Below are 12,636 nucleotides of genomic sequence, written 5' to 3' on the forward strand. Positions count from 1 at the left end.
CTGGGCCCAGCTGTGCAGAGAGACCGCTTTTCATACTCGACCCCGTTCACCTCCTAAGAATCAGAAAAGTACAGAAGCGCCATCCCCGGACCTCCACGGCCAACGAGCAGCTGAGGTTAACCCCGCAGCCTCGTTCCCAGGGGGCAAGGGTCAAAGGTGACCCTGAATGACCCTGTAGGCCCTAGCGGCACCAGAAGGTTAAAAACCCTCTGGCTCCGTTCCTCCCCGCGGCGAAACGCCTCCACCGCGAAGCCAGGACAGCTGCCGGAAGTGCGTCACCCCGCCCGCGGGCATCCCGGGAGTTGTAGTTAGAGGGCTATATCTGTCGCAGAATCGTTCAGTTCTAACACACAAGAAAACACCCTACGGACTGTGGAGAGCGAGTGGCCTGCTTTCTGCCAAGTCTTAAGAGTCCTAGTTTGCCGGCTCGGCAGAGTGCGTTCGCGCGGCGCGCAGGCGCAGCCGCGGACTACAAATCCCAGCGTGCCCTGCGGCGCGCCCGCCGCCGCCCGGCTGTCGTCGTTGGTGCGGGCCGCGTGAATGGAGCTCTGCGCATGAGGCAGCGCCTGGCACGGCCCGCGCGGCGCCTACCTGTGCCCGGAACCTGAGTGCCGACTGCGGCCGTGCGCCTGCGCACTCGCTTTCGCGCGCCGGCAAGCGCCCAGCCGTTGGCGCGCTAGCGGGGCGACGGTGCAAAGCGGCCCCGCGCGCCCCGCCGGCCGGTGGTTGCGGGGCCTCCCCGCCTGGCGCGGGGCTGCGGGCAGCCGTGGCGGCCGCCGGGGACCGCAAGGGGAGGCGCAGAGGCGGAACGGGCCGGCCGCGAGCCGCGCAGGAAGCGCCAAGCATGCCCCGTGACAACATGGCCTCCCTGATCCAGCGCATCGCTCGCCAGGCGTGCCTCACCTTCCGCGGCGGCGCCGGGGGCTCCGAAGCTCCGGCACCGGGCTTCCCCGAGAACCTGAACCAGCTGAAGAGTCTGCTGACCCAGGTGCGCGCCGAGGACCTCAACATCGCGCCGCGGAAGGCGCTGCCGCAGCCGCTGCCGCGCAACCTCCCGCCGGTCACCTACATGCACATCTACGAGACCGACGGCTTCAGCCTGGGCGTCTTCCTGCTCAAGAGCGGCACGTGCATCCCGCTGCACGACCACCCGGGCATGCACGGCATGCTCAAGGTGCTCTACGGCAAGGTACGCATCAGCTGCATGGACAAGGTGGACACGGGTACGGGGCCGCGGGCGCCACCGCCTGAGCAGCAGTTCGAGCCGCCGCTGCAGCCCCGGGAGCGGGAGGCCGTGCGACCAGGAGTGCTGCGCTCCCGAGCCGAGTACACCGAGGCCAGCGGGCCCTGTATGCTCACGCCACACCGGGACAACCTGCACCAGATTGATGCGGTGGACGGACCAGCCGCCTTCCTGGACATCCTGGCCCCGCCCTACGACCCGGACGACGGCCGGGACTGCCACTATTACCGTGTACTGGAGCCCATCAGACCCGAGGAGGCCTCCAGCTCTGCCTGCGACCTTCCCCGAGAAGTGTGGCTTCTGGAGACCCCACAGGCCGATGACTTCTGGTGCGAGGGAGAACCTTACCCAGGCCCCAAGGTTCTGCCTTGAAGCACCCGCTACCTGGGAACGGTGGGCCAAAGTTGTGCCCTGCCTGGCTCGAGAAAGGCCTGGCTGCCCACGACCTACCATAAGGGCTCCTCTCTCTGTCCCCTACCCTGAGCGATGGATCTACTGGACTGACCAGCGCCTCATCTTGGACAACCTTGGGGAGTACGGCCCACTGGAGTACAGCCACCGGGCACGGTTATGGGGGCGGGCGGGAGGCAAGGTCGCTTGCTGGTACTGTCACTGCCACCAAGGCTTTGATTTAAGGGAGTGGGGCAGGGGACCCTAAAGCGCTTCCATCCTAAAGCCATAATGAAAATATTCTTGTTTCTCAAGCTCTACAAAATACACTAAACATTTTGAACCCCTCCTCCCTTCGGTGACTAAGATTTGTTTTCTCTTCTTCCCAAAGGACCTTTTGCTCCTTAATAATTTATTGCTGACCGTGCATGACCTTGAATTGTTTTTTAGTTAAAGCCATTGGTTCGGTTTTAACAAAACAAGCAAAAATACAAAACCGAGTTTCTAAAGTGAGTAGATCTGAAAAGACATCTTTCCAGCACTGCGGTTCACTCTCTTGGAGGAAGAGTTCTGTCCTCCCCTGGCCTAGTAGCCACATTTGGAGTTCTCAGGTAGCCTTTAGTAAGATTCACATGTGTGGATTCCCTGAGGTCACCTTCCCCTTGAGTCTCCAGATCTGTCATTAAAACAGTTCTGTTGTTAGGGATTCACCTTTAAAGCAAAGACTGTATTATCCTCAAGTGACTTTTTTTCTTAGTGTTCTTCAAAGACGATACAGTAGAGTCAGGAGCTGAATCTGTTCTGCTTCCAAATAACTGAATGTAAAACCCATTGCCACCTGCTGAAATCCATACAATTTACTTCCAGGATCTTCCTGTAAAAGTGGGGCCAGATACTCTGACCATTTTTTGTATTCTCCCAGGAACCCTGCAGAGGGCTGTAGTTCCAGCTGTGTTGCTGCTGGTCATATCCTAGCCCTCCCTTAAACAAGAGCCACTCTTGCCTACTGAAGTCCCTTCCTGCAGGAAGAGGTAGAAGGCCTGCAATACCCTGGGAGTGGCTCTGGATGTAGGCTGCCTGCCAAGCAGGCAAGAAGCCCTCACCTCAGTCCTCAGCAGTACATAATCCAGTATTGCACACACCTATAACTCCAGCAATCAGGAAGTGGAGGCAGGAGGATCAGAAGTTAAAGATCAGGCTTGGCTACATAGTGAATTTGAGAGGATCCTTGAATACCTGAGACACTAACATAAGTGTGTATATACAGAGCTATATAATGGGTACATGGGATAGACAATTGAGAATTTAGCCATTTTAGGGCACCAAGAGTGGAGATTAGATCTGTGTGTACCAACTCTTGGAGCAAACACTAGCAGCTGTCTGCAGCATTAGCACCGGCTGGGTACCTTTACCTTGTTTACAAACGTGTTGGCACCCTAACATTTGGCCATGGAGCACCGGTTCTCCCTTCTTACTATTTATAGGGTTCCTTTTTATCACAGGCCTTTTCATAAAGACAAACTGTAGAAAAAAAAAAACTTGTCCAGCTGTCTTGATTGCTCATGTGGCAATAGAATTCTAATATCTGTAATAAATGGAGACTTACTATCAAGGGTAGCTAGTGTTCGTTGACCTGGTAGGGAAGCTGCTTTTGACTCCGTGTATCTAGGTTACACAGACCCAGGCTTACGGGGTGCTTGTTCCCAGTCATTAAAGTGGTCCGAAAAAGCAAATTATTGATGGTGTGGCTTGTGGGTTTTTTGTTTTGTTTAATAAAAATGAAAGTAACAGGCCAGAGAAAACCTGTTGGAACTCTGACACAGATCCAGCACCAAGCACTTCCACCAAGGCTGCTTGGAGTTCAAGTTGCTTCCCATCATAATGCTTAAAATGGCTTTGGATCCCTGTGAAGCAGCTCTTTGAGCCACTCATTTGAAAATCTAGATAGCAAGTGATGGTTTTAAACTTGACAGTATTTTTTTTTCATAGACCAGCAGTGAGTGTAGTTTTGGGCCACATACAGTTTTTGAATTGTAGCAAAAGTTGATTCTTTTACAAAAATCATTGAAAGTCATGTATTTGTTACAGCATACTTGGAGGTACTTTAAACTAGCCTGTAGAAACCTAGCCTGGAACTAGGCTAATAATAAAAAGTATTATGAAGGCCTTTATTGCAAAAACGGAGGGGGGTGTTCAAGGTTTATTATAAGCAATTTGGAAAGAAAAAAACCTAAGGTGCTTTTCAAAAGAATAACTGAAATTGTTGTGGGCTAAAACAGCAATACTGTGTTCCTCATTCGTTCAATAAGAACAGTGAAACTGTCGTTTCCCTAACACATTGAGTAAACTTCGGTGAAAACAGTGTAACGTGTTCTCATGAGCCACCATGGAAAGAATCTGCACATTCCTAAGACGGCATGTGCACTTCTATGCATAAACTATCAGCTGTGACTGCTGCCATTGTGTTTTCATACAGGTCTACACCAGAGATGGTGGTGGTCTAGACCCGGGGATAGAAGTTACCTTCTTCCCTTCGGGAACACCAGTGAGCACAGTGGTGTTAGCCAGTTAACTTTTCTGATGAGTAATAAATGCAATAACTGCAGCTCATGGATGAGAAACTGTCTGTCTGTCTAAATACTCTGAAACTTTTAAATATCGTAGTTATATCAGTGATCAGTTATATTGATTGATGTAAGATTGTACCTTCCTACTCTTTTGAGAACTGATGGGTTTAATACCAAATGCTGCTGATTAAATGAAAAAGCCTGCCTTTGAAGTAATGTGTTTTATCAATAAGAGTGAGTTCTCTGACTTTTTAACTTGGCTAGAGTCTCACTATCAACATGTACACCTTTCATTCCCCCTTTGCCTTGTCTCGTAGGTTCCTCGATTTTGCTATCTGGGGAGGACTCTGTCCACTCCGATTGCAAATAAGTCCTCTGTTGTAGCTCTCCCGCCCAGCAGAGAAGCAGTGCATCCCACTTCAGACCTCTGCCGGTGTTGAGCTATCCTGACAGCATTTACTCCTAGACCTGCAGTCCTGAATTCAGAATCCAGATGTTCCAAATCTGCATTGGTCTGTTGCACTGAGGTTTCCGCTGTCAAAGAAAGATAATTTGTTAATGATACCCAAGCTTTAAATGCAGGGGTGTTTACGTTTCTGAGTAAAATCTGTGTACTTATGGGAAATAAAGGCATGTCAAAAGTTATGTGGAAATAATGTTGGTTATTACAAAGTGGAAAAGGGAAACATTACCTACAATAACTATATTTTAATTATTGTTAACGCTCACAGTTTATTTTATAACATATCCTGCCAAAAGCCAGTTACCTACAGATTTCCAAAGACCAAGAAGTGGTATAAACTTAAAATTACTTTATTTTCCTGAGAGAGGTCTGTGGAACACGATGACTAAAAACACATCTGAGAATACTTAATGTCTAATTACACTATTTTGCTGTAACACAGGCCCCTCTTGTATTTAACCTAAAGAAAATAACAGTTAACTTTTATCCTAAATGAAAAAATATCTTTTAAGTATTTTCATCTCTTGGTCTTGTCTTTCCTTATGAATTTGATGGTGGTTTGAACTGGCAGCATTTCAGGCGTCCGCACCTACCTGCGTCCACATAGACACTGAAGTTTTACAACAGTTGAGAAACATTTATAAAATAATTTACCTTGATCACATTAACGCTTAGCATATGGAAATTAAATAACCTGGCTTGAGAACGTTAGACTTAACAGTTCGTACAAACCATCACAGAGGCATGACTCTTAAGGAATCCCTCTCCACAAAACAAGCTGAAACATTTATAGTATTATCCCTTAAAGTACAGGAGCAAGAGATTAAAGGAACCAAACTTGCATTTCTGTGCTGATTTCTTGGACAAACTTTAAAATGCATTGAAAATTGAGCTGAAAACTTTGAAGCTGAGAACCCCGGTTAAAGACGCTAGCTGACCTGCTGTGTGATACTCTGGGGGTCAAAGCCACGAGGCTGGCCCTGAGCAAACAGGTGTGCTCATTTCTTAGGGCTTGTTGGTGAGGTTTGCCGCCACACCAAGGTGAAACTGATCACATAATCCATGCGTGAAGCATGGGGAGTTCTTTTTGTTTTCTTTAAGTGTCATTCACCCTTGCTTTTAAAAACATGACTTAGGTGGTCTTGATTGGAGACGCTGTAAAATTAAAGTTTGGAAAAATAGTTATAAACTAAAAAATGTAAGTGTACTACATCCTTAAATAAAGTTCCTCAGAAGAGAAGTATTTGTTTAAAAGTAGCCATAATGTAACATTGCTTTATAGTTGCCGCAGTGGATAAGCAGTGGCAATACTCTTGACAGTTGGCAAGCTGAAATCAGTGGGAAATTAAAAGACAAGGAAAACATCCCACCCTCAGGTTTAGAAATTTCTACTTAGGAGTTCTGGGAAGAAGTTTCTGTATCCTTAAAGTGGGGATAAAGGTAAAACAGAAGCAAGGGCAAGCTTTCCTGATGAGACTGAGCTGATTATTGGACACTAGGTGCTAATTCTCAGGGTAAAGATGCTAATAACAAAGACACAATCTATTCGCTTCATACGATTCTTGTTTTGTATTTATAACAAAATCACAAAAGGTTCCCAGAAGAAGAAACCTTACACTGTATTACTTTGCAAACCATTATCTGGTATCTTGGGGGGAGGCTACTTATTAAGTTTAGATTGCATTGGGGTTTTGTAGGTTGGTGTTCACCTATCTTACCTAGCAAGCTATTTTGAGAATCACTTCTGGATCCACCAAACTTGTGACAAATGATCCTTCCAAATATGGCCAGTCATCTGAAAAGCCAGGACTAGAGAGAAATGAGTCCTGGGGTAATTCCTGCAACCACCCATTAATGTTGTCATCAGCAATGTCTGAGCAATTTTGATCTGAAAGAATGATAGCTCTCTGAAAAAGTTTTCTGTGGTCATAAGATTAATCCTGGAAGCCCAAAAGTCATTTCCAATTTGACCATGCCGCCACACTTTCCTCAAAGCCACAGCTCCACTGAGCCCCAGGCCGTCCGTGGTCGGAGTTGTGAATGCAGCTCTGTGGTTGTCATCTCCAAGTGGGCACTTGTTTGTAAGTGTTTATTTTCCGGAGCCCACTCAGGAGCAGAGAGAAGCTATAGGCTGTTACAGGGGACGGAACAATGAGTCAGGAGGCTTTTACACTGATTCAAGGGGGAAATCCCTGAAAACCAGCTATGGCTTGCGAATGCAGACTAGAGTGAGACTTGGTGTCCACAGGCTAGCAAGGCAGCATGGAGGTCCTATGCTAGCCCCCCCCCCCCAGTGGTCTTATGGCCACAGTTCACAGGCGGGAAGAGCTGTTTCAGTTCCACCCAGGAGGTACCTCGTAAATGACCTTCTGCAGCAAAAAATATTGTTGAAAAGTATTTATTTACACCATAGTCATAAACCATCCAGTATCTGAACTCCAGTTAGTGGTTTTATGTTAGAATAGATTGTTTATTTTTTTCCACAACTATTAAGAGCTAGTAAACAAATCAGCTGCGTGACACTATGCACATTCTCATCTGAAATTTGACTACAAAGGTAACACTTTTTAAGTCACAAAACAGAGCATACAAAAATATACTTTCTAAAAAAAATTCCAAATATTAATAGGCAGAAATATACAGCCATACTTCAACCCAGGGAATGATTTCTTTTTTCTATAGTAAGGCCTCCTGCATACATGCAGACCCTGTAACACTGCCCACATCACACAAGGCTCAGAGGACACTTCCAACACAACTGCATGCACCCTATGTACATCCCCCTTTAAATAAGTTAACCTTTGACTCATTTCAAGAGATCATAAATGCTTTACATTGTTTTCCCGAAGGTTCAGAACTCGAAGTGAACAGTGCACATCAAAAATACACAAAATCTGAATGGATATACACTGAAAAAATAACCTTTGTTTCTCAACAAAAAGAAGCCAATATTGCTTTGTCCCTCCCGTCATTGCACTTTCGTTCTCTGAGTTTTTAGTACATATTGCTTAAGGGTTGAGACAGCTAGATACCCTTCAGTTCACTGTTCTAGTGCTGGAGCCGAAACCAGGCTCCTCTCACTGGACAGCTTCCCCCAAATTAGTTCCAAGCCATAAAGTGCAATGTCAGTTTTCCTTAGTCTTTTTTGCTGTCCTCACTCAAAGGAATCAGCATCTCCCAACCTATTGTAGAAAAGGTCTCAGAACAACTCTGGCATCCAGGGTCAAAATAAGGGAAGGACTAGCAAAACCTAATGAGATGTCTCTCAGTCAGAATCAGACCACAGCCCTCTAGTCCAAGGGCCCTCACCCATCCCTCTTCTTGGCTCCCCATTGCTTGGAGTGGCAGTCAACTCCCCTAAGAGAGTCAAATGGCCTAAATTTTAGGAGGGCCCTGTGTCTGGAAAGGGGTGGGGGAAGGGCCGGGCTCCATCAAGGTCTTTTGCCCAGGATCACAGGAAGGGACAGGGATGGGTGATAGTGTTGTGCAGCTCAAGTGGACGGAGGGCCTCTGGGACCTGGGTGTGTCCGCCGGAGCTTCATCTCATGGTGTCCTGGTCCGAGAGGTGCAGGCCAGTGGTCCTCCAATGGTGCTGTTACCGCATAGGCTGCCTCCCGCCTGCGAGCCCCCAGGACCAGAGGCTGAAGGCTGGGCAGACACAGACGAGGAGGGGGCACTGCTCTTCCGTTCCTTCTGTCGAAGGTGGATCTTGGTGTGGCGCTTCCTTTCGTCACTCCTGGCAAACTTGCGGCCACAATAGTCACAGGCGAAAGGCTTCTCCCCGGTGTGGGTGCGGATGTGAGTGGTGAGGTGGTCACTTCTGCTGAAGTTTCGCATGCAGATCCGACACTGGAAGGGTTTGTGGCCCGTGTGGATTCGGATATGCCGGGTCAGCTCATCCGAGCGTGAGAAGCGCCTGTCACAGCCTTCTGCTGGACAGGGATAGGGCCTTTCGTGAACTGGCGTCTTGCTGGGCCTGTTCGGGTACTTTCGAGGCCGCAGGATGGGCCGCAATGGCAGGTGATGCGGGTTATAGGGAGTAGTAGACACTGCTGCAGAGCCACTGCCGGGCAGTCGGGGTCCCTCACTGCCTCCACTTGCCCCTGGTCCCGTGACTCCAGCACTGGGCCCCCCCAGAGTAAAATTACGGATGGTAGAGAGTGGAGTGAGCGGAGGGGGGACCCGTAGGGAGTCCAGAGGGCAGGGAAACGGCTTTCGATCCGGGCCAGCAGCACCGTGTGGATCTCTCTGGCACGGAGACGGAAAAAAGCCAGGATACTCCGGGATCATAGGAATGAGACCTGGGTCCATGGCTGGCTTGGGGGATGGATAGGAAGGAGGTGGCTGGTAGGCCAGAGAGGAGGTGGAAGTGGTGGGCGGTGACAGGAACGCTGAAGGGTCCTGGTAGAGATCTCCTGTACAGCCCGTATATGGAGGAGGAGGTGGTGGAGGAGAGTAGAGATGATCCAATTCAGGTTGGGTCTGGGACATGGTACACACGCCCAGGGGTCCTGTGGCCAATGGGTTGGGGGAGGCAGAGGTGACGCTGGATGAGGTTGTGGTTGAAGCTGGAGGGGTGACCCCTTGCAAGATGCCCGCACTCACAATATTGATGATGCCTTCTGGGTAGCAACTGGCACCAGGGTACTGGGGGTCAATGGAGAATTTGCCCATGTAAGTGAAGGTCTGGTTTCTAGGCGCAGAGATGGGAGCAAAGCTACTAGGATAGGGAAGATCCAAGGGCCTCTTCTCTCCAGTCATGTCAATGTTGATCATGCCATCTGGGGAAGGAAAAGGCAAGAAAGAGGTGGAACAATGAAAACGCAGCCAAGTGCCAATTCACACACGTGCCCGCGCACGCACACACACAACACGCACGCACACAGCCATCCTCGTTTCAGGATTCCAACAGTATATATAGGGATAGAACAAAATCCAACAGGTGGGGAAACTGAGGCTTGGAGACCGTAAGAAGTTAGCTAGCGCCTGAGACTCAAAAACTATCTCCAAGAAAGTAGGACGTGCCCCTCCCCCTCCATCCCTCAGCCATCTGTGACTATAGTCCCCAATAAAAATACCCAATAATAGCAACAATATCAAACAATTTCCCATCTGCCTCGGACTCCTTTCCCAGTGCTTTGCCTTGTGGTTCCACCGCCGAGGCAACGGTACAGACACCACTCAAGATCCGACCAATCCCAGGCGATACTGAAAAAGTGTCAGCCGCGGGAGAGGGGAACCCCAGAACGGGTAAGTGGGTGGGTGATGTTCCCGCTGCTAATTCCTGGTGCCATCTCCCCCTCCCTCTCCCGCTGCGCTTCAGCTGACGACTGCCAGTGGGAACCCAGGCTGCGGAGGAAGGAGTCTAGGTTTCCCTTCCCTCCCCTCAGCCTTGCCCGACACCCGCGCGTCCCCGCCCCAGCCCAGGACTAAAGACTGGGCTTGGAGGAAGGCACGGGGACTGCGGGGGACGACTTTACACAGCATCGCCACCGAGCCTGGCGCACACTGATGCCTGCGCTGGCCTCCCTCGGCAGTCTCAGGGCCACTTCCCGCTGCTTGCCCTGCTCCGCTATCCCCCTTCACTTTGGGGCGGTGGACAGGTTGGGTGGTGCCCCTCAGCCGCACCAGAAGAGAAAAGAGCTCCAAGACCCACCCGGAGGGGGCTCTGCCCAGAGAGCGCTACAACGCGCGCTTCCTCAGCGCTCCCCTGCCACTTGGCTCTCCAGACGCGCAGCTCTTCCCCGGACTCCCCAACTTTCCCATCACTTTAACTCTATCCCAGAAGCGCAGAGTCCGGCCAGTGGACTTGCTTCCAGCCTGGCAGCACAGTATGGGTGTGTCTTGAGCCCTGCGCCCAGTTGGGCGCGCAGAGGGCCGCAAGCATGCCAGTTGCTTTTGGTGACCAGGTGCATCTCTCGGCGCGCACATCCCAGTGCTCTAGTCCCTGTTCTCTCCGGCTCCTCCTGCACTCACTTCCAGTCTTCAGAGTCTGTGTGGTCAGCGCCCTCCACCACCTCAAGTCCCCATTCTCCCCTCCAAGTCCCGAACACCCACCGCTCCCCACCCACCAGCTCCAAAGAGGACACGCGGCTTACCTCCAGCCACTCCGTTCATCTGGTCAAAGGGGGCTCCCAGTTCAGCATTGGGGAAGATGGTCACCGACGAGGCGGCGAGGTCTTCCACCGGGTAGAGGCTGTCAGGCAGCTGGTGCATAAAACCACTGAGAGTTACTGGGATTTTGTCTACGGCCTTGGCGGTCATCATTTGCTCCTCGCACAACCTGGAGACCCAACTCCCTCGCTACCTGGAGTGCCAGAGAAGCCGTTTTTGGAGAGGGGTTGGACTGAGTCTGGGTTGGTATCTCCTTTTGCCCTCCACACTTAGAAAAGACCACCACCACACGCAAAAAAAAAAAAAAGAAAGAAAAGAAAAGAAAGAAAAAAATCTAACCGATATAAAACTAGCAAGCAAGTTGTTGGCTTCTTAAGAAGAAAAATAGCTATGGGCCACTGACTCTCTCCTGCCTGTGATCCGGCTGTTGGGGAGCCAGGAGTTGCTGGTGTAGTGTTATTATAACAGTCAGTGTGTCCCCCTCGCCCAGCTATTTATCAATCGCTGCTCTCTCAGACGGAAAGTGTTAGGCTCCGAGTATTTATGGGCAGGTTTTCAATACCCGTGACGTCGCTGCCCATATATGGACTGAGGAACAGGGCTGGGCCAGGCAGCTTTTGCGGTCACATGGCTAATTTGCATACGGGCTTGGCAGCGCGGGCTCCGCCGAGCTCCCCCTGGAACGGTTCGCCGCCGGCGGACACCCGCCGGGGTTTGGGGCTTTTGGCCCCCATTGCAGCCTGGACTCAGAGTTGCAGAGTTCAGCTGGGGGAGGGCCTGATCGCCGACCCCGGCGCTGTCGCCGCGGGAGAACGCGCGGGCCGAGATGGCAGCTCAGTCTCTTGGGGCGGGGAGGAATTCCGGTTCGCCGAGACTTTCCAAAAAAGGAGAAGATCCGGTAGTGGCGGCTCCGCCTCCCCGGCCCTTGTTTGGGGAACCATTCCGGAAAATTAAACTTCGGAAAGAAACCGAGCGGAGCCGAGACACTACAGTCAAACCCCTCCTTCACTTTCTTGGCAGCTCAAAACCGCAAGCAAAAAAGAGACAGAGAAAAAAAAAAGGAAGAAGAAAGAAAGAAAAAGAAAAAAAAGCTAGCCGCATTCACGGAAGCTGACTGCCTTTTTCTGAATTACACTGTGGAAAGTAGTGTCTGGCGATAAGAGTGAATGCGGTCTTGCTTTTTTGGAAAGTCTGTGCTATTTATACAGGAGCGAAAACGGAACAGGTCTGGGTTGTTTATTTGTTTAAGTATTTTAGGCACCTTAAGGGTAGAGGTTAGAGTAGAGTATGGGGCCGAAGAGCTGCGGGAGCTTCGAGAGATCCTCTGCCGGAGGCACCCCCTTCCTCTGCCCGCGCGCTCCCCGCCCCCCCCCCAGCTGCTGCACAGTGCGGGCGCCCTTCCCAGCGTGTCTGGGCGGTCCGCTGCGTGGGGGCGACCAGATGGAGGCTTGGACACTCACCCTGCCCGACGCGCGTGCACGCACACACACAAGCACACACACACACACACACACACACACTTCCGCTACACTCTCCCTCCTCCGCTGCCCTGTTACACACCCACTCACACACCTTACGCTACACACCACACGCCTCCCTCTTGGCAGCACGCTTGCGTGCCTGCCTAGCTAAGAGGGTCTCCAGGCATCAGACAAGGCAGCCCGCCAAGACACTGTCCTCACCTTTACAAGCCCTCCCAGTCCGCAGCCACCAAGCCCCCCTGATCCCTGGGTATACACTTTTCCGGGGGTGCATTCTACTACTCGCGCCTAAGGTCTACCCCAGGAATAGTATTCATCTCCTTTGCTTGGAACCTGCTCGGTGCTGAGAGACAACAAATGGCACAGGTTCGAGTCACG

The 12,636-nt window shown here is 50.9% G+C and overlaps 2 protein-coding genes across 3 annotated transcripts; one reads left to right on the plus strand and one right to left on the minus strand.

The window, feature by feature from the left end:
- Positions 1-516: 516 nt before the first annotated feature.
- Ado (2-aminoethanethiol dioxygenase) lies at positions 517-4,845 on the plus strand. Its single transcript, XM_075980066.1, has one exon. It carries the CDS (start codon positions 845-847, stop codon positions 1,613-1,615), a length of 771 nt encoding a protein of 256 aa, XP_075836181.1. The 5' UTR covers positions 517-844; the 3' UTR covers positions 1,616-4,845.
- A 2,212-nt stretch (positions 4,846-7,057) lies between these two features.
- Egr2 (early growth response 2) lies at positions 7,058-11,278 on the minus strand. 2 transcript variants are annotated; one of them, XM_075980068.1, is made up of 3 exons: positions 10,971-11,111; positions 10,762-10,870; positions 7,058-9,444 (listed from the first exon to the last, which is right to left on the minus strand). In XM_075980068.1, the coding sequence occupies exons 2-3, from the start codon at positions 10,778-10,780 to the stop codon at positions 8,207-8,209; spliced, it is 1,257 nt and encodes a 418-aa protein (XP_075836183.1). In that variant the 5' UTR covers positions 10,781-10,870; positions 10,971-11,111; the 3' UTR covers positions 7,058-8,206. The 2 variants fall into 2 exon arrangements, with proteins under 2 accessions (XP_075836183.1, XP_075836182.1); XM_075980067.1 differs by having other exon boundaries at positions 10,762-11,278.
- Between the last annotated feature and the right edge of the window lie 1,358 nt (positions 11,279-12,636).

This window comes from Microtus pennsylvanicus, chromosome 7 (assembly GCF_037038515.1).
Source record: "Microtus pennsylvanicus isolate mMicPen1 chromosome 7, mMicPen1.hap1, whole genome shotgun sequence".
NCBI lineage: Eukaryota > Metazoa > Chordata > Mammalia > Rodentia > Cricetidae > Microtus > Microtus pennsylvanicus.

What these genes read in the sequence shown, in the direction of transcription:
- Egr2 (XM_075980067.1), bottom strand. Translation starts at nt 10,930, where the DNA reads ATGATGACCGCCAAGGCCGTAGACAAAATCCCAGTAACTCTCAGTGGT. An exon ending in GATGAACGGAGTGGCTGGAG is followed by an intron (nt 9,445 to 10,761) that starts GTAAGCCGCGTG and finishes TTCCTTCCCCAG; the next exon opens with ATGGCATGATCAACATTGAC.
- Ado (XM_075980066.1), top strand. Translation starts at nt 845, where the DNA reads ATGCCCCGTGACAACATGGCCTCCCTGATCCAGCGCATCGCTCGCCAG.